This window comes from Musca domestica, unplaced genomic scaffold, assembly GCF_030504385.1.
Source record: "Musca domestica strain aabys unplaced genomic scaffold, Musca_domestica.polishedcontigs.V.1.1 6, whole genome shotgun sequence".
Classification (NCBI taxonomy): domain Eukaryota; kingdom Metazoa; phylum Arthropoda; class Insecta; order Diptera; family Muscidae; genus Musca; species Musca domestica.
This window is the reverse complement of record NW_026712363.1, coordinates 22423460-22445855: the sequence shown is the minus strand read 5'-3', so window position 1 is coordinate 22445855 and position 22396 is coordinate 22423460. Positions and strand designations below refer to the sequence as shown.

The following is a 22396-nucleotide window of genomic DNA, read 5'->3' as shown; positions in this document are numbered from 1 at the left end:
GACTGATTTTTGGCACTTGCGCCGGATTTCAGTCTAGAAGGAAGTAAGTCAATTTTTGTCAAAATCAGTTCAGATATGGATATAGCTCCATTTTTATGTTTCATGGTGTTTTAAAACCATAACATGCGTAATATGCACTTAACAACACTGATATTTGATACCAGATATAAGATACAGCCCAGAAATACCTCCAGAAAGAGGATTAGATTTGGATAAATCTCCCATATATATCTTTTTCCGATTTCGGGTGAATTGTGCACCAAGTGATCTAGAAGTGAGTACATCAAATTTGGGAAAAATCGGTTTAGATATAGCTACAGCTTCCATATATATGTTTCATCCGATTTGGGGTTTTAAGTCCCATACATGCGTAATATGCACTCCAGATGAATGGTATTTTGTACAGGACATCAGATACTGCTCGAAAATACCTTTGTCAAATCGAGATCGTTTCAAATTAGGATATAGATCCCATATATATATATATATATATTTATCCGATATCAGGTTTATTGTGCACCGAATGACTAATATTAGCCCAAATTGACAGAATTTTGGCGACTAAATTCGGTTCAGATATATCTATAGCTCCCATATATATGTTTTATCCGATTTGGTGTTTAAAGTCCCTTACAAGCGTAGTATGCATTCCACAACAATGAACTTTGGTACAAGATATCAAATTCAGCTCTGAAATAAGTGTACCAAATTTTGTCAAGGTCGGTTATGATGTGGGTATAGGTCCCATATCTATCTTCAACCGAATTCGGGTTAATTGGACACCAAACAGCCAATATCAGTTCAAATAACCTTAATTTGGGCACATCCAACCGAATTCATTCGGAGGCAAGTACATCAAATTTGGAGAAAATCTGTTCAGATATAGCTATAGTTCCCATATATATGTTTAATCCGATTTGGTGTTTAAGTTTCTCACATTCGTAATATGCATTCGACAACAATGATATTTGGTACCAAATATCTTATAGAGCTTGAAAATACCTCTGCCAAATTTTATCAAGATCCGTTCAAATTTGGGTATAGCCCTCATATATATCCCGATTTCAGGCTTATTGTGCAAATAATGGCTAATATCAGCCAGAGTGGAGTTAATTGCGGGACGTACGTTTCCATTCTGTGGAACCCTGCTCCGATACATAGATTTATACCCTACAACACTATGTGTTGGGGTATTATAAGTTTGATTGGGCCTCGGCGACCTGAGACGATCTAGCTATGTATGCCCATCCGTCCGTCTGTCCCCGTTAATTTCTAATCAAGCTACAGGGTCAAAATTAGATCCTATTGTTCTTAGGATGTTCATTTAGGGGTTCAAATGGACTAAAAAAATATTTTTTTTTCTAATTTTGTAGTTGCTCTATAGGCCACAATTGAAAACAAATCGACACGGAATTTCGCAACAGAAGAGAGTTTAGGATAGGGTCATTATTTATGACACTATTGCAAACACGAAATCTTCCAAAATGAGTTTGGATACAAGGGGATGGTCGGCCCGCACGTCTATAGCTTACTTGTTTCAATATAACCCTTCTCAAAGTGATATCATGCACTCTATAGCAATGTAATTTGGTATAAAAGATTAAAATGTCTTCGTCAAATTTTATTGAAATTCGATTCAGAATTGGACATGCCTCTCATTTATTAGTACCCTCTGAAACCAAACTATAACAGTTCTGAAGCCAAAATACTAAAATACTACCAAAAATAAATTCTTTTGTTACGGGAGTATCATATATTCGGCCACGTCCGCTTTTGACTTTTCCTCACTGGTTTATCTTGTCCTTGTGAAGAAATCCTAAAAACCTTCTCCTACGGAAAAAAACTACAAGTCTTCTTAAAAATGTTGACATATTGTAATTGGGCTCCTATATAGAAATCGACCCTTAGCATACCATTTATTTATAAACCGATTTATGGCATTTTCATGATTCCTCTCCGAATCCTGCTGCCGTGACTAATATGACACCATCCATCCGAACTGTTAATCCTCCAGTCATGAATCATTTGTTGGAGCGCTCTGAAATCTTTGAAATATGAGTTAAACTTGTTTTGTTCTTTTTTTTTCGGTTGTAGTTCAAATTGTAAAAGTTCTGTAGTTGCTGCTTGTTGTACAACATAACAAACGTAGAATTGTCTAATTCCGAATAGAACTCGGTTTCGAGTGTGTGCGCTGGTGTGTGAATGTGTGTTCATAACTCTAGAATCAGAGAGCTGAAAAAAACTTCATATTTTTTGCTTTTAATGGCAACACATTTTTCAAGCGTTGGAGTTGATTACAATGTGACGTGTGGGAGAACATATCACAAAAACGACGACAACAACAGCAACAAAAACAAAGCACAGTTTATGCCAAAGATTGAATCACCCCGAAATGTAATCAATGGGGCTAAGCATGTTCGAAGCATTTTGGAGTGCTAGAATACTGTTTTGTGGCACGCAATCCAACTCCATAGCCATAGAATGTCATTTGAAGCCTGTGAACCTTTTTTTCTGTGCGTGTGCGTGTTTGAGTGGGTCGCGTTGATACTGACCATATCGGAGAATTGAAAAATTAAGGTGACAATTTGCCACAAATTAAGAGGCTGGGATGGGATTTGGCATGGGACTCGCTCGAACAACACTCTCAGATTTGTTTGGAAACCCCTTAAATTTCCGAACTCAAGTGCTGCTAATTTATCATTACAAATCCGTTCGAACGCGCGCCTTCTTTCGTCGTACTTAGCTACTGCTGCTGGCTGGTTGGCTGCTGGGTTTGTTGCTTGGCTGGAGTGATAGTTCTGCCTTTGTCTTTTTTTTGTTTGTTTGTTTTTTAGACTCCCTATGACGGGGAAACATAAAATATGCGTTGCATATTTCATTTTCCATGGCATATCTTTTGTAACGTCATGACAGCAGATTGTTTTTTGTCATGTAAATGTGTTTGCGTTTGTTTTTTATTTGCGTTGGTTCTACGTTTTGGCGAGACGGGTAGGGAGGAGAGGCCATATCCAAACTAACGCGGCTTTAATGCAGCGCACATACCCAGAATTATTTCAATGTCGTTATAGTTTTAGTTGTCTATTTTCGTTGTTGTTGTTGTTGTTGTCGACTTTGTTGTTGTATTCACGCTGGGAGCCAGAGTAAATATTACGAACGTATGCAAAAATGCGTTTAATTAGTATTGAATCAGAATCAACTACAGCTTCAGCAAAAAAAAAAAAAAAAACTGAAATAAAAACCAAATAAGTTGCTGTGATTGCTGTAATAACACACCAACCAGCTCGTATAAATCGAATTAAAAGCAACAGATAGTCAGGCTTTTTTATGTGGTAGGATGGAATTTGGATCATTGGAGTGGTTGTGAAGACAATTCGTGAATGCTAATTTTTATGCCCTCAGCCTTATGGCTACATAGGGTACATATATAAAATTAATCTGCCAAAATGGGAAAAACAAGTAAAAAAGCATCTAAATTCGGTGGGGCCTAAATTTTAATACCCTCCACCATTTGGAAGGAACTTGCAAATTACGAAGAAAAATTTCGTTTAAATGAAAACCGTTATATGGGGGCTATACGAAGACGAGGACCTGCATACGCATTTTTTATACCCTCCACCATAGTATGGGGGGTATATTGTTTGTAACACCTCGAAATATACACTTTAGAGCCCACAAAGTATATATATTCTTGACCAGCATAAAATTCTATGTCTATTTAGCAATGTCCGTCCGTCTGTTCCTCTGCCCGTCTATTCGTCGGTACTTTGTTGATTTTAGCGACATTATTCACCGGAATTGTTTAAAATATTTGAAGTATTTGAAGTTCGCAATGGATAGTACAGCCTAAGACAGAAAATTGTCTGTGCAGGTCCCCGTCTTTGTGTAGTACCCATATAACGGTACCTCCCGATATTCGGTACTTTGATGATTTTAGCGACATTATTCACCGGAATTGTTTCAAATTTGGTATTAGAACTTCGTAATGAATACTACAGCCTAAGACAGAAAATTGTATTGCATTTGATTATTGTAGTGGCATATGATAAAAGTTACCTATGCAGGTCCATGTAGTCTTTTTAAGATTTTAACAGAATTTTTAAAGGATTTTATTGTTTTTGATAATTGCCAAACTCGTTCCAAATGGTGGAGGGTATTCAAAGTTCGACCTGGACGAATTTATGGCTTTTTACTTGTTTTATCATCGGCTGTAGTATCCATGGGGACCTTCCTTTATGAAATTTAAAATAATTTCGTTGAATAATGTCGTTAATATCATGAAAATTCCGAAAAAGGGAGGTATCGTTATATGGGGGTTATACAAAGACGTGGACCTGCATATACAATTTTCTAAAAACGGAATGACAAAGTTAATATACGCTTCATAGTTTAGTGTTTAGACCTGTGTTTTTAAACCCAACACCACATGGTGGTAAGGGTATTATGTCTTTGTGCATTTGTTTGTAACATGGAGAGGGAAGCGAGATAGACCCATAGTTATTTTTGAGGATCTTTATGGAATCACTATCTGAGTCGCTTTAATCGTGTCAGGTCGTCTGTCCGTCCGTCCGTCAGTCTGTTCATGTATTCTTGTGAACAAAATACAGGTCGCATTTATTATCCGATTGAGATGAAAATTTCCAAATAATCTGTTCAGATATAGCTATAGCCCCTATATATAGGGTTCATCTGATTTGGGGTTTTAAGTCCCTCACATTAGTAATATGCACTCCACAAGAATGATATTTGGTAGGTGGTAGCCCAGAAATATATGAGTCAACTTTTATCAAGATCGGTTCAGATTTGGATGTAGCTCCCATATGTGTCTTCAACCGATTTTTGGTTCATTGTGCACCAAATGTGAGATGAAAAAATTGCAACCAACTAAACCAAACCAAGAGGACTCAGCACCGTCGCACTCAGCACGTGCCACCCAAGAATGGTTACAAAATGAGGTTCCTCCCTTCATTTCCAGCACACAATGGCCACCAAAATCTCCGGATACCAATCTGTTGGACTATTGTGTCTGGAGTATTTTGGAAAGCAAGGTTGGCACTAAAAAATATCAATACCTCAAGCAAGCGCTTCGCCGGGAATTGGCCAAAATACCGCAGAGCAACATTCGGGCAGCGTGTGACGGTTTCATTAGCCGCTTGAAGGCCATAATTCGTGCCAAAGGTGACCAATTCGAACAAATCTAAACTTATCCTATATATCTTGAAAAATAAATGTAAAAATTATGGCGTTTGACTTTGTTGCAGTTTTTTATCTCACCATGTATACGCATAGTGGTGTGGGGGTATGGTGTAGGGTATCATTTTGTTGGTCCCGCCCTAATTTTGACCTTCCTTACTGGTTCATATTTCATTATTAGTTAATGCTGATGCATCTTCCTTTACTATTCTGCCGATTTATTCACTAGGGCGAATACAATTGTTTTGGCATTAAATGGTGCCGTCAGCTGGGCGAATGCGACTACCCAATATCTACCTTGATTATAGGGAAATCGACGTTTACGATGTCGGGTTTACGACTTGTGAACGATCGGAAATTACAATGTACCGATGTCTGGTTGTTTACGATTGGTACTTAGGTGGTTAATGTGAAGTCTTATTAGCCGATGATTCGAAGGTGATCCGGTATTTGTGGGTAACAGGAATTACGATGTTAATGTTCGGTTGACTGTGGCGTTCGAAATGAATAGTTAGTTATCCGGCTAACGAGTGGTTAGGATGTTGAATTCCAGGTCTTCGGAAACAGGTTGGGGTCTCGTGGTATAATTGTTCGGGGCGGTCGTTCACTCGCGAGAGAAGGTCGTCTTAGTTTGTTCAGATTCGACAGCTCACGGAAGGTATATTCGGGAGCAGATGTCCGCGCCTTCTGAGATGGACTGTTTGGTTTGGTAGCTCACTGTGGGTATGTTCGAGTTTAGATTTTTGGGTCGTCGACAATTTCTAAGAATCTATTCCTCCTAGGACTACGGATTATTACTACCTCTAATTAACTACCAATATTTGAGTTATAATGCGGCCCAACGAGCTGAAGTTCCTGTGGAACAATTCTCTTGCGGAATAGCGAGCCGAAGCTCTTGTGGAACAGCGAGCCGAGGCTCCAGCGGTACAACGACCCGAAGCTCCTGCGTAACAGCGAGCCGAAGTGAAAATCTTGTGAATGTGATTTATCGGTCACTCAACTTAATGAGATCCAATTCAAAAGTATTCCCAGATAACGATTCTGATAGCCGGAGGACAGAAAATCACTAACTACCCTTTGGTAAGCCACCTGCAGTAGCAAGCCTTTCTCATCGTAACCCAAAGTGAATGAGAATTATTTGTCTTATGCTTCCCTCTTATCAGTTCGTTTCCCTCTTATGAGTTCGTACTTCTGTCACGAAGGAGAGACATATATACTTGGCCAAAATTGCTGAATAGTGTAACAAATCATTTTCATACCCTCCACTATAGTATGGAGGGTCATTCCGTTTGTAACACCTCGAAATATACATTTTAGACCCCCACAAAGCATAAAATTCTATGTCGATTTAGCGATGTCCGTCCGTCTGTGGAAATAACTCTAGCTTCCGAACGAATTGAAGTGGATTGATAAAATCTTCGTATAGCTCCCATATAACGGTACCTCCCGATATTCGGTATTTTGATGATTTTAGCGACATTATTCACCGGAATTGTTTGAAATTTGGTATTTGAAGTTCGTAATGGATACTACAGCCTAAGACAGAAAATTGTCTGGGCAGGTCAACGTCTTCGTATAGCCCCCATATAACCGTACCTCCCTATATTCAGTATTTACATGATTTTAGCTAAATTTTTCGCCGATTTTTTTAAGTTTTGCATTTGAATACTGTAATGGCTTATGGCAAAATACAGGTCCATGTCGTCGTAAAGACCCTAATAGAATTTAAATAGAATTTTTAAGGGAATTTTTTGTTTTTGAGCATTTTTAAATTCGTTCCAAATGGTGAGGGTATTCAAAGTTCGGTCCGGCCGAACTTACAGCTTTTTTACTTGTTTTAATTTAATCCTTCTCCATGTGATATCATGCACTCTATTGCAAACTATAACTGCTCTAAAGCCAAATGTTGATGAAATAAATTCTTTTGTTACGGGAGCTCTACGAAATATGCATAGCGTAGGTCTGCCCCGCCCGACTTTTGACTTTTCTTACTGGCCTTATGTGAGTTTCTTTTTCCGACATTATTACTTGGACATGTTTGTGGGACATGTGTATCAAATAATTATTCTAAATGCATATAAGTCTGCATCGCATGTAGCGTACCCTCTATGAAAGCATCTGGTTTTCAATTCTCTTCAAGAATATTGAGATTCGATAAAAACAAACATGTAAATAAAAAAACAAAACAAAAAATCGGCGACAAATACCAATATGTTTTTTAGAACATATTTTAGCGATAATGTAATTAGATTAGTTTAGTTTTTTTATTCTCAAATGGCCGAATGCAATGGTGGTTGGGGCTTATTGACGGAGTCAAGTAAAAGGTTATCAACTTTTGTGAGATGCAAATGGACGGCCACTTGGTTATTCGAGCGTAAATGTGTAGCTACGCACCTTTTGGCTGACTGGTTGATTGGAAGTAAGCAAATATTCCAGCAACTAGAACACGAAGAGATTAGAGTTTGGTAAAGTGGAACGCCAAGCGGCTGAGAAAACTATTTTTAAAATTCCAATGGCTATTTAAATGGTTTGCAATTAGAGCCATTCATAAATTTGTTCGAGTGGCTCATTACGTTTTTTGGCCATTAATGTGACAAGTGTTATCACATTTTCTCTGAAATTTTTGACATCTCAAAGTGTTGCAATTGATTTGCATTTGCCGGTGATTTTTATTCGATTTTTTTTTGGATTTCAGAACATAAGGCTTTGACATTGTAGGCTGGCCGTTACCTTTTTGCCAAGGTTGCCAATATTTAAGTTGTTGGCAGTTGCCAGTAATTGGTTCTACAACCGTTTGCTGTTACTGCTGTCCAAGTGACCGCCAAAGTTTAACAGTAGCTTCGTATCGACCTTTTCATGGACCTTGGATTTTTTTTTTGTTGTTTGCATTTGAATGACAACCATGGCTTTGATACACCGCACCATAAACGAATAATGCAAATTTTACACTGATTTGTTCTGAGGTGAGAGAATATTGTTAAGAACAAAAAAAAAAAAAAACTGAGCGTTGTTGTTGTAGAAAACACACAAGAAACAGTAAGTCATGGCCATAATTACTTATATCAGTCATAATTTGCATCCCACATGTGCTCTGGCATGGTCTAGTTCGGTTTTGTTAGCGTGTAGAGGATGTAGGAGCCCATAACGCCTACGCTTTTGGAAAGTTGTCATCGAAGAAATAACCAAATCGCATTTAGCTTCTGAGAACTATTTGCTGCTGATTAAAATGAACAACAAGAAGTTGTTTTGACTTATTTTAAAATGAGACACTATTTAATACGACTAGTCACCCACAAGTTGTGACTAAGTGACTAATTTGTAAATAGATCACTTGTCGGTAAATAATTGAAATTAGAAAATAAAAAGGCCAATGCCCAGTTTTAAATTCCTATAAAAAAAATGTGAACAGTCACAAAAGTCTTAAATATTTTGGGCCGACCCTGGACCAGCGTTTAAACTGAAACAGGAACTATTCACGCATAAATGTCTTAGCGAAGATCTGGGGGCTCGTACGCTTGATGTACGTCACAGTATTCTTACCTACAGTTGGGTCCAGGTCGCTCATGTTAAAAGTGCAAACGAGCCAACTCCTTACTGACAATTGGAGCTTTCAAGAGCACTCAGTTGTATGCAGTAAGGATTGCGCTGAGACTACGGGAAGCTGGACGATGGTACTTTACGCGTTTTGGTCATGCATTAATCCTGAACATACCAATAAGTCGGAATACACTGACGTTTCAAACATGAATGAAGACACTGGTGCTGGAGATTTCTGCCCTAATCCAATCATAATATAGGGTAAGTGTACCAGTAATCGGCACTCTTAGGATTTTCGCGTTTTTAATCGCTCACCATTCTGAGTGGAACTTTTCAATTATTACAAAGTTAATTTATTCAGATTCGAAATTTTGTATAGTTTTCGCAATAATAAATAACGTTTTAATAAGTTTTTATTAAATTTCATAAATTTGTAGTTTTATTAAAACAATGCTTTTGTGCCAGTAGTCGGCACCACTTGCCAATTGTCGGTATGGCATGTTCCAACAGTCGGCATACCAATTTTTTTGTAAGAATAATTTATAATAATAATAAATTAATTCATTAAAATACAATATTTTTGTTTAGTTAAACTGATTCGACGTCTTTATTGTACTTTTCTTAAGAATAAGTAAACTCGATAATTTTGTTTGTTTACAAACTGCTGGACAACGAATGTTTTCTCATCGAAGAAAACCAAATTCGGCAGTTCACCACTTTCGGCCAAGCGAAGCAACTCTTTAGCTCCTTTAAGTCTATTTTCTTTCTGTTGCGGTGTAAGTTTTTGCAATTTTTGGAATTTCAACCGCTTTGGTCCGAGCTCATTTTTCAATATTTGCCGAATGGAATATTGCGATATGTTCAGTTCACGAGCCATTTTTCGGCCACTGCGACGCGGGTTTCGATCAAGTCGCGTCTTTACATTTCGAACCATTTCTGCTGGTGTTGCTGGTTTCTTCCGTCCACTTCCTTCAAGTCGGGCTACGCTACCAGTATCACGATAACGAGACACAAAAGATTTATTCACATTTAAATGCTGGAATGCTCTAACGATGGCCACTTGTGGTTTTCCAGCCGAATATAAAGAAATCACACTATAACGCTTAAATTCTCACCAAAATGCTTTTGTACGCTTGTAAACAATATAATGAGCTGCCACTGGAATAATTTTAACAGCTTTCGGACGAGTTACTTAGAAATGACAGCAGTCTGAAGTTGGTTGCAGTTTTTGCATCTAACCCTGTGTATACAGGGTTGCCCATATTCGACGGACCCATGACTCTTTGGGCCAATTCCAATCGACGAGGCTTGTCCGCAGGCAACATTCTTTGCGTCAATTGAATTTTGTACGGGAACAAATGCAAATCAATGCGAATAATCCGTTGTAAAGTGGACCGAGCCATGTCCAACTGCTGAGAACGGCGTTTTTGGGATGTTCTTGGGGACCTCTCAACACTGGTTCGTACGGCAGCGATATTCTCTGCCGATCGCCTTGGCCGACTTTTATATGGCCTCTTCGGATTAGAAAAAGCCTTACCAGTCGAAAATTTTTCGTATAAACGCTTAATGGTGTTCTTAAAAGGCGCACTTCTCACATTTTTTAATGTTTTAAAAGCACGTTGAGTTTTCACAATTGACTTCTTCTGTTGAATGTAAATTTCAACTATTTCAGAGCGCTCGCGTGGCGTGTATTGGTTCATGGTAAAAATCTGCTTGGACTGACGCTTCAAACGCGGTATGTCATTAAGCGATGTGACATCTCTGTAAAAAGTTATGGCGTTGCCAGATGGGTCCGTCGAATATGGACAACCCCGTACTTTGTGGGTCTAAAATGTGTATTTCGAGGTGTTACATACTATAGTGGAGGGTATAAAAATACATTTTCAGGTATTTTTTACCACCTCAAAATTGTCCACTTAAGTGTTAGCATAGAAAAGACTCAATTAACTTAAATTGGACAGAGAAATTGAATTCGTTATGCTTCTATCATGGGTCCATTTGACACCTATGATAGATTATATATAGATTAATTTTCAAATACGTTATGACCAAAAATGTTATTTACCTGTTTGAGAACAAAAGAAAAAGCCATCCGAAACCACTACAACAGTTTTGATTTTATTCATAATACAACAAATTCTTAAAATTAAAAATGCAATAATTTAATTAAATTAATCTTAAAACTAAGTAAATTATTAACTTAACAACTCAACGAAAAAGTAACAAACACTAATATTCTGTGAGCTAAATGCAAATGGACTTAAATTCCGAATTTAAAATGAAATAAAATTTTTAATCGATGCAGTTAAATTTGTCAATGTAAATTACAGAAAATGCAAAGCTGAATAGACTGATTTTGAAATGATACCTTCTTAATTCTACCATGGCATTTTCCAGGATGAGGCAATTTTTAAGTTAAGTTTCTTTGCATTGTAGCTCAATGTCCTGTATATTTTTCTTTTTTTTTGAATGCCACAAACTCCCCAAATAACCAAAAACGCAATCGTGCTCAAAGTCGACGATAAGGACGGAAATTTTGCACCTTTTGCTGTGACGGCGAATTCCAGGGCCCATAATGGCCCGCATACATTGGCACCATGTGTTTTTTGTCCCGCTTCACCATCGACTGTACCAGACTGGCAGAGGCGGCATTCTGTTCGAGTTCTTCGTCGGCCTCCTCTTCATCGATTTCCAGGAGATCCAAGTCTGAGGGTTTATGGATGTCGAGCTTACGAGGCTTTTTGCCACCACCACGTTGAAAATACGCTGAATAATCATGACGCGGTTTCTGATGCAGGTATTTGTGTGGCAACGAGGCGTAGTGTTTCAGGCCCAGGGTGGTTTTTACACCGATTTTCTTGCTATTAAATGGTATGGCATTACTCTGGGGATCAGGGTATGATGGGGCGGTTATTTGATAGCGTTGAGGATAGTGATGTTGTTGCTGCTGCTGCTGTTGTTGGGGTTGTTGTGAATAATGTTGTTGAACCTGATGCTGTAATTGTTGTAGCTGTTGCTGAGGATAATGTGGCTTTGAGGCAATGAAATCGGTATGGCGTTGCGGTTTATATGAGGGCTTAGCAATTGGTTGTAGCGGCTCATTGTCGTAGTGATTTCCTGCCGGCACTGGATGTAGAAAATCCTCCACATTTTGATAGCCTTGACTCAGACCCACCACAGCCTTCCAATCATTGTCGTGATGGGAATCATAACTAGATGAAATGGACCCCGAAGGTTGGAAGCTGGTTTGAGAATTCTTTGAAATGTCCTTGTAATAATTATCACGGGCCTCCTGTAACCGTTCTCTCATGCCCGGTTCCAGTTCCATGGGCACTTGACGTATTCGGGCGTGAGGTTTGAATTCTATCAAACTGGGTATTTTTGGATGCGAATGCGTAAGATCCTCTATGGGCTTCTTCAGTGGCTTAATATCCGAACTCAACACTATGTGTTCCTGATCTTTACTATAGTGGTTGATTTTCGATTGTGAGGTGTCGTCACTCTTGCCATCCTTGGCATGTGGTGTATCGGTGACGGGATGTGAATTCGCCCCCACTGTCTTGACAATGGCATTGAAACCGGATTTAGCATCGGCTGTGTAGGTAACAGTTCGTATGGAGCCGTCTGGCTCCAGCACACTATAATGACCCTTGACACCGTCACCCTCACGCGATTCCCATTGAGATTTAACATCGCCGGTATGCAGATCTTTGACGCCATAGCTAAAGGCATATTCTGGGTGTACCTGAATGATAAATGAAAAACAAGAAAAAAACAACAAAATAAAATTGTGGTTGGTAATTGAAATAAATGCTTTGTCAATGTTACGCAATAATTCCAAGCGACATGAGACGCACTTTGCTCTGTTGGAATAGAAACAAGAAAAAAAAAGCATTTAGTTTGGCCGCCACGAACTGTGGATGTGCTACACCATTTTGAAATGAAGAATTGAATGATAAGAATTGAATAATACGCCTAATCAAACCCACTCTGAATAGTTTTTGGAGTTATTGGGGGCTTTTTAATAATCCGTTATATCTGTTAGAGATTGTAATGTTTTGAAAACCCTTAAAATTTCAAAAATTTGGTGCAGAGTATGGAACGCTCTGTTTCACAAAGTCAAACTGTAAACAGGGATCATTAGTTTCATAAAAAACACCACGTTTTTCCTTATTGAGTAGTACTAAGACGCCAAATTATTTATTAAAAATATTTCTTAAGAATGACATAACCTAAATTAGCAATATGTGTAAAAGTGTGTATGTATATGCACCACTCCGCCATAAATCTTAGGTGGAATTCATAAACACGCAAAGCTATCTCACATGTGGCAAACAAACATGCTGCCCTTGCTTACAGGTCTGAGTAAAGATTACATCCTGAAATTCTATATTATTTATTTCCACTGACACGAAAGCCTGCTCAGCACATTTTCTTATCTTATTTAATGTGGACTGTAGTAAAAAGATCCCTTCTTAACAAATCTCTCTTATCTACACTAGGTTACCCCGCTATTCTCTTTTATCATAAAAACATGTTCACTTATCCGTGTACACCAGCGGTGCTCAAAACCGTGTTCTAGAACATGAAGAGAAAAAAGAGATAATTTAAGAGAAAATTAAAATTCTGTTTTTCTTTATATTTTACGGTTCTATTTAATTGTTATTAAACACGAATGTTTGCCAAAATAATTTATAAAGCAAATGGATAAAAAATATTTGTATAAATAATGACTTAACATTGTTTTGTTCTTGATTTAAAAAAGCAAAGAGGAATTTGACTGAAAAGAGATATTTCTTTTTGAGCACTGGTGTACACCCAAAATCAAAAATTCAAAACAGCAGACAGATCGATGGCAGTGACTTTGCCAACGTTTACGATGCAGAGTGTCACCTATACACTCTTCCAAAATACACGCATACACGTTAAAGTGGAGGGACCGTTAGAAACCCCACTTCACTTAAACACTGTCTCACACTACTCTTTATAGTAAAGAGAGCTTTGGAAACCCCTCCTTACTTACAAGAGAGTACACTCTATTTTCACAAATTTAAAAGCTGAGGGAATGTTAGAAACCTCTCTCAATCCCAATGACGTAAAGCAATACTCTTAGAAGTAAAGTAAATGTTATAGATGGCCTCTTGATTTACCACACACAATCTCCACAAATTTAAGAGCTGAGTCAACGTTAAAAACCCTATCAATTCCAAAGACGTAAAACAATACTCTTAGAAGTAAAGGGAACTTTATAAACCCCTCTTTACTTACAAGAGAACACACACACTTCACGAATGTTAGAGTTAAGAGAATGTTACAAACCCCACTGAACTCTAACTACAAAACGCAACAATCGTTGCAGTCAAGCGATTTTTTTAAGTCGGGGAAAACACCGGGCCCATACGGCATACGAACCGACGTTATAAAGGAGATAGCGCTCAAACGTCCAAAACTAAATCGTGATATGTATAACATATGTTTATTACAAGGGTTACCTCCTAAAATCTGGAAGACTCAAAAGCTGGTACTCATAAGCAAAGGAAATGCAGATCCTTACTCTCTCTCAGCTAACGGACATCTATTCTTGCTCGATTCCGCGGTTAAACTACTTAAAAGGCTCATTAAACCCAGATTGGCCATTGAGGGAAATGGAGGTGCCCTGAGTGGGGGAATTTGCGCCTTCGAAACAACGCAACTAAAGCACCACTTTAGCCGACCGCTAATACAGGGTTGCCCATATTCGACGGACCCATCTGGCAACGCCATAACTTTTGACAGAGATGTCACATCGCTTAATGACATACCGCGTTTGAAGCGTCAGTCCAAGCAGATTTTTACCATGAACCAATACACGCCACGCGAGCGCTCTGAAATAGTTGAAATTTACATTCAACAGAAGAAGTCAATTGTGAAAACTCAACGTGCTTTTAAAACATTAAAAAATGTGAGAAGTGCGCCTTCTAAGAACACCATTAAGCGTTTATACGAAAAATTTTCGACTGGTAAGGCTCTTTCTAATCCGAAGACGACCAAGGCGATCGGCCGAGAATATTGCTGCCGTACGAGCCAGTGTTGAGAGGTCCTCAAGAACATCCCAAAAACACCGTTCTCAGCAGTTGGGCATGGCTCGGTCCACTTTACAACGGATTATTCGCATTGATTTGCATAAAAAGATCCCTGTTTATCCTGAGAGCCCCGCTATTCCCTTTTAGTATAAAGACATGTTCACTTATATCCCCAAATTTAAATAAAAGATTGTCCCCAAGGAGCACAATTGCAGTAACAGTTCACATAATTCCATCTGCATCTCTTGGTTAATTGTAAGAAACACAGCACACTGTACGGCGACGTCAATCAAAACAGCTGACGAATCGATGGCAGTGACTTGGCATCGTTTTCGACACAGGGGTGCCACCTATACTCTCTTCCAAAATACACGTGAACACGTTATATGGAGGGAACGTTAGAAACCCTACTCCACTTCAACATTATCTCACACTACTCTTTATAGTAAAGGGAGCGTTGGAAACCCCTCCTTACTTACAAGAGAGCATACTCTATTTTCACAAATTTAAGAGCTGAGGGAACGTTAGAAACATCTCTCAACCCCAATGACGTAAAGCAATACTCTTTGAAGTAAAGTAAATGTTATAGACGCCTCTTGATTTACCACACATAATCTCCACAAATTTAAGAGTTGAGGGAACGTTAAAAACCCTATCAATTCCAAAGACGTAAAACAATACTCTTATAAGTAAAGGGAACGTTCTCTTAGAAGAGAACACACACACTTCACGAATGTTAGAGTTAAGGGAATGTTACAAACGCCACTCCGCTTTAACTAAAAAACGCTATAATCGTTGCAGTCAAGGGAACTTTGTAAGCCCCAACCAAAGTCGGGGAAAACACCGGGCCCATACGGCATACGAACCGACGTAATGAAGGAGATAGCGCTCAAACGTCCAAAACTAAATCGTGATATGTACAACATATGTTTATTACAAGGGTAATATCCTAAAATTTAAAATACACAGAAGCTGGTACTTATAAGGAAAGCAAATGCAGATACTGACTCTCTCTTTGCTTACCAAGATCTCTGTACGATCGAATCCATCGGTAAACTATTTGAAAGGCTTATCAAACCCAGACTGACCTTTGAGGGAAATTGAGTTCTATTAAGCAAGCATCATGACTTCAGGCTAGGCAGGTCTACAGTCCTTAACCAAGGACATTCACGCCTTCTCGAAACAACGCAACTAAAGCACCTCCTTATCGGACCGCTGATACCTATTAACTCTCTATGTTAATTTTTTTTTTTTGCAATCTCAGTTGGAAGGACGACCTACAAACACTAGAAGTTCAATTCGATGTCTCAACTTTTTCGAGGTGCATCATTGCAGACTATTTCAACAGCTGAGAATTGGTCCAGAGCACAACCGACGGAATATCTAGTTTCCGTCAGCTTAAGGCTCCATGCTTGGAGAGGATATTTATATTTATAATAGAAATGCCTCAAAACACTTTCCTCCTGGGCTATGTGGCGACACAGCTGGTATAATTAGTGCGAGAAGCAAGAACGAAGCAGAATGTACTTTGAAACAAACCACGATCATCGAACACATTCAATTTCGGTGAGTATTGTACCTAAAATCGTCAAAATACCGAATATAGGGAGGTACTGATTTATGGGGCCTATACGAAGACCTGGACCTGCATACACAATTTTCTGTCACAGACTGTAGTTCCCATTACGAATTATAAATATGTAATTTGAAACTACTCCGGTGAATAATGTCGCAAAAATCATCAAAATATCGAATATCCGGAGGTACCGTTATATGGGGGTTATATGAAGACTTGGACCTGCACAGACAATTTTCTGTCACATGCTGTAGTATCCATTACGAATGAAATACCTAATTTGAAACAATTCCGTGAGAGATCCCGACATAACACTTGTCGACGGCTATCTAGTTCAATACTCGATACATCTCATCGCCAAATAATGAGTTTCCTATCTAGTTTTTGGCATTGGTAAATACCTACAAATCAAGCTATTAACCCATTATTTTTACCCATAATAAGTAGCCACTTGTGGCCACAAAAAACTAGACATGGAAATGGAAAAAAAAAATATTTTTTTTTTGCTTTTAGAGTACCCTTTTATAATTTTTTATACCCTCCACCATACTATGGAGGGAATATTAATTTTGTCATTCCGTTTGTAACTCCTCGAAATATTCATGTCAGACCCAACAAAGTATATATATTCTTGATCAGCGTAAAATTCTAAGACGATTTAGCCATGTCCGTCTGTCTGTCTGTGTGTCTGTCTGTCTGTCCGTCTGTCTGTCTGTCTGTCTGTTGTAATCACGCTATCTTTCGAACAAATTGAGATAGAAGGCTAAAATTTTGCACACATGTATTTTTTCCCAGTAGGCAGGTTAAGTTCGTAAATGGGCCATGTAGGTCCAAGTTATCATATAGCCCCCATATAACGGTACTTCCCGATATTCGGTATTTTGATGATTTTAGCGACATTATTCACCGGAATTATTTCAAATTTGACATTTGAAGTTTGTAATGGATGCTACAGCCTAAGACAGAAAATTATCTGTGCAGGTCCACGTCTTCCTGTAGCCCCCATATAACGGTACCCCCCGATATTCGGTTTTTTGATGATTTTAGCGACATTGTTTACCGGAATCGTTTCAAATTTGGTATTTGAAGTTCGTAATGAATACTACATCCTAAATCAAAAAATGAGCCATGTAGGTCCACGTCTTCATATAGCCCCCATATAACGGTACCCCCCAAAATTCGGTATTTTGATTATTTTAGCGACTTTGTTTACCGGAATTGTTTCAAATTTGGTATTTGAAGTTCGTAATGGATACTTCATCCAAAGTCAAAGAATGAGCCATGTAGGTCCACGTCTTCATATAGCACCCATATAACGGTACCCTCCGATATCCGGTATTTTAATGATTTTAGCGACGTTATTTACAGGGATTGTTTCAAATTTCGTATGTGAAGTTCGTAATGGATACTTCAGCCCATGCCAGAAAATTGTCTGTGCAGGTCCACGTCTTCGTATAGCCCCCATATAACGGTACCCCCCATATTCGGTATTTTGACGATTTTAGCTACATTATAAACATATTAAAAGTTCGGCCCGGCCGAACTTACAGCTTTTTTACTTGTTCTTGCTGGTATTGATCTTACAACCTTATGATTTGTAGTCAAACACACTGTGCCACTATTGCGAAAAAAATTGGAGAAAGCCTTAAGGTGAGAATATAAGTTTTTTTTAGGCATAAGTCAATGTGTAATCCAGCATTCGCCAATATACCGTTTACCACATAAGGCAAATAATTCTCATTAACTTAGTAATGCCGGTCACATATAGCGTTCGGTTTGTGTAACGATGAGAGAGGTTTGATACTGCATTAGGGCATGCCAAAGGGTAGTCAGTGATTTTCTGTATGTCCTCCGACTAACAAAATCGTCAGCTGGGAATACCTTTTCCAAGTTTGGCTCTCATTAGTTTGAGTGACCGGTAATTAATTTACACAGGGACTTCGACTCGATGTTCCGTAAGAACTTCGGCTGGCTGTTCTGTATCTACATGGATCAAACATTGGAAGTGAAATAGAGGTATGAATAAACCACCTCAGAATTCGTTTCGTCAATATACCGTTTACCACACAAGGCAAATAATTCTCATTTACTTGTAATGCCGGTCACATGTAGTGTTCGCTTAGGGTAACGATGAAAGAGGCTTGATACTACACTGGGGCATGCCAAAGGGTAATGTAGTGATTTTCTGCCTGGCCTCCGACTTACAAAATCGTTAGGTGGGGATATCTTTTCCAAGTCTGGCTATCATTAGTTTGAGTGACCGGTAATTCATTTACACAGGGACTTCGACTCGATGTCCGTAAGAACTTCGGCTGGCTGTTCTGTATCATGGATCAAACATTGGAAGTGAAATAGAGGCATGAATGAACCACCTCAGAATTTGTTTTGTCAATATATCGTTTACCACATAAGGCAAATAATTCTCATTTACTTGGTAATGCCGGTCACATATAGCGTTCGCTTAGAGTAACGATGAAAGAGGCTTGATACTGCATTGGGGCATGCCAAAGGGTAGTGTAGTGATTTTCTGCCTGGCCTCCGACTAAAAAATCGTTAGGTGGGGATATCTATTCCAAGTCTGGCTATCATTAGTTTGAGTGACCGGTAATTCATTTACACAGGGACTTCGACTCGATGTTCCGCAAGACCTTCGGCTGGCTGTTCCATGTCATAGATCAAACATTGGCAGTGAATTAGAGGCGTGAATTCGCCTCTCAGAATTCGTTTCGTCAATATACCGTTTACTACATAAGGCGAATAATTCTCATTAACTTGGTAATGCCGGTCACATATAGCATTCGGTTTGTGTTACGATGAGATAGGTTTGATACTGCATTGGGGCATGTAAAAGGCTAATGTAGTGATTTTCTGCCTGGCCTCCGACTAACAAAATCGTTAGGTGGGGATACCTTTTCCAAGTCTGGTTATTATTAGTTTGAGTGAACGGTAATTCATTTACACAGGGACTTCGACTCGATGTTCCGCAAGAGCTTCGGCTGGTTGTTCCGTACTATGGATCAAACATTGGCAGTGAATTAGAGGCATGAATGAACCACCTAGTATTCGTTGGTCGTGTAATGGATAATTCAGCTTTCGTCAGTATACCATTTACCACATAAGGCAAATAATTCTCATTAACTTGGCAATGCCGATCACTATAGGCTCTCTACTGCATTGGGGCTTGGCCAAGGGTAGTTAGTAATTATCTGTCTGTACTCCGACAACAAAAAAAAATCGTTAGCTTGGAATTTCTTTTCCAGAACCCATTAAGATTTTAGTCAGATCAGTAATGTAGAAACTTCATGGAGTCTTCAACCAGGGTTTTGATGAGTTACAAACGGAATGACAAACTTAATACACCCTCTCATAACATAGTGCAAAAAAAATCTTTTAGTGTTTTTTTGGAGTCATTCGTATAACCCCTGGTGTGGAGTTCTACCACACCTTGTTCTCATGAAGTTAACACTGTTAACAGTGCTTCGGCATCTCTCGCTGTGTGTGTTCGTGCGAATGTATGTTTTAATCTTAGCAAATTTATGTGGCAACAATTGTGAAACACTTTTTTTCTTCATCTCTCTCTCTCAATTTTATTGAATTGTTTACTCTTTTTTTTTACTAGGGGACCAAAAGCTTAATCATAAACAACAAGAACAACAAACAAAAAAACAACAATAATAACGACAACATATTCTAAAGCTTAGCTGGAAAAAATTGGGCCAAGGCAATCATCCAAAACGGACATTTTAATTAAACTCAATGGGAAAAATTGTTTGCTTTTTTTCTCTCCCCCTTTTCCATTGGAATTTGTAATGCGGGCTGTGTGATTCCAGCAACGCCATCGCCACCGCCACGCATGCGTGCAAAGCTTTGGTCGTGATTTTTTTTGTTTGCCATTCAACAACTTCGTCATGTCAAAAAATCATGTCGACATGGATAAATTTCTATTGACGGAAAATTAGGAGAGGTCTCACTTTGTCGTTGTCACATTGGCGATATTGTTAATGGCCAGCGCCGTAAATGGAAGGAAATGAAAGGTTGTGTCATGCCACACTTGATGCAAGGAAAATGCCAATCAGAAAGTTATGTAAGGCTCTGTTATGGTAATCGTTAAGGTGATATAGAAGTAATTAGGTAACCACCAACGTTGTTCAAGGGATAGCACGTCTCCCGGCATATTGGAGGTAGGGAATCTGATTTGGAATATAGCCACCAAGAATTCATCGTGTTGTCTTTAGCCATTTTAGTCTTCCAGCCAGCTGAAGAATTGTTGACGGCTCAGTATTGGAGAGTGAAAACAAATCATGCAGAGTTTGCTTACCCGTGAGCCTCAGTCTGGCTATAAAAAGAGTTGGACAGTGACAGAGTAAGTGTTTCACAGTTTCTATCACTTCTTCTTCTTGACAAGGCCTGCAATAGTCAGTATTGTCACCACCCCCAATTTTGAAGTCATGGCCCTATTATTAGAGTGGTCTGTGCTTAAGCCAACTACAAGATTTAATTCAGATTTCGCCATGGAAATGAGTGCTAGAGATCTCCTTTCGGAGATCACCGGCCATTTTTCATGCATTTTGCCATTTATGCTGAAAATTTTCGAAATAGTGTTTGCGTATTATCAGGAAGAAGCGTCACAAGGGTGGTTTTACCGATCTCTCAATCTCTAGAAAAGTTGACTCGGAGCCTCATCTTGCCAATTCATCTGCAGCTTCCTTGCCAGAGATGTTACTATGACCAGGAATCCAGTAAAGCTTAATAAAGGACCTCACTTTTTCCAGAGCAATCCTGCACCCCAGGACTACCATAGATTTGATGGTGGATGAAGTTAGGGCTTGACTATCGACATATATAGTCATCGATCCATTCAGTTCAACTGTTCGATTCATTAGCAATTCTACGGCTTTCCTGACAGCAAAGATTTCTGCCTGGAATATACTACAGTCGTTATTGAGTTTGAATGAATTCTGAATATTCAGGTTTTCGCAGAAAACACCTGCACTTTTCTTCTTATAGCCATCGGCATATATAGCTATACAGCTGAAAGATAGAGTGTTCCGGTTCCAAGTGTCTCTTCTAGGTGTGTGGATGTCCAGTGTTTCGAAGTCTAGCCTAGGTGATATATAGTCGCCGGTCAAGGCCCGACACCTTATGTTCGTCACATACTTCATAATGACCGAATGTTCGAATGATTGACTACGCCATTCACCAAGTTCCTTGAGTTTCAGTGCATATCTCTCTGCTTGTTCCTACTTAAGGGTTTCAAGTTAAATAGGGTGTCCAAGGCCGACTGAGGTGTGCTTCTAAATGCACCTGTAATAAACAGTGATGCTACTCTTTAGACTTTGCCAAGGTTTTTACTGAGGGAAGCCTTCCTTAGCCACCAAACTTAACCACCATAAGGCTAACTCGTACGGACGATTAATTCATATAACCATTTGATGATATACGCTTTCAGGACCCAGAACTTTCCTTTGAAGTTTTTGCAGGAGTAGAGTGCTATCAAGACTAGTTTAGCGCGTTCCTCGATGTTTCTCTTCCAGTTCAAACGCTGGTCGAGGATGGTGCCGAGATACTTGGTCTTAGACGAAAGATTCAATGTGACGTTCAAACCAGTTCAAACGCTGGTCGAGGATGGTGCCGAGATACTTGACGTTATCCCGCGATGGTGGTAAAAATTCCGGGAGTTTCCGCATCCTCGCAAGGAGAGGAATATATTATACCCTACACGATTCGGAAGGAATTTGAAAATTAAAAAAAAAACATTATATGGGGACTATACGATATCGTGGACCTATATAGACAATTCTCTTTCAGGAGGTAAAGAACTCACAGATAACTCCTTGTATAACTCCAGACAATTCCATTGAAAAATGTGGTCAAAATCATATAAATACCGAATATTGGGGGTACCGTTATATGGGGGATATACGATATCGTGGACCAATATAACCCATCTTCATACTTGACCTGCATGCAGATAGAAGACAGTTCGGTGCAAATTTCAGATTCCTATCGTTTTCACTCTAGACGGACAGAT

General features: G+C 39.0%; 1 protein-coding gene across 1 annotated transcript in view; it reads right to left on the bottom strand.

The window, feature by feature from the left end:
• Positions 1 to 11230: 11230 nt before the first annotated feature.
• The window catches only part of LOC101892169 (myb-like protein Q), a 45308-nt gene continuing 34142 nt past the window's right edge, over positions 11231 to 22396 (bottom strand). The window contains exon 3 of the mRNA XM_059129288.1: positions 11231 to 12472. Coding sequence (XP_058985271.1) covers positions 11237 to 12472 — 1236 coding nt within the window. The 3' untranslated portion in view covers positions 11231 to 11236. The remainder of the gene's footprint in view (positions 12473 to 22396) is intronic.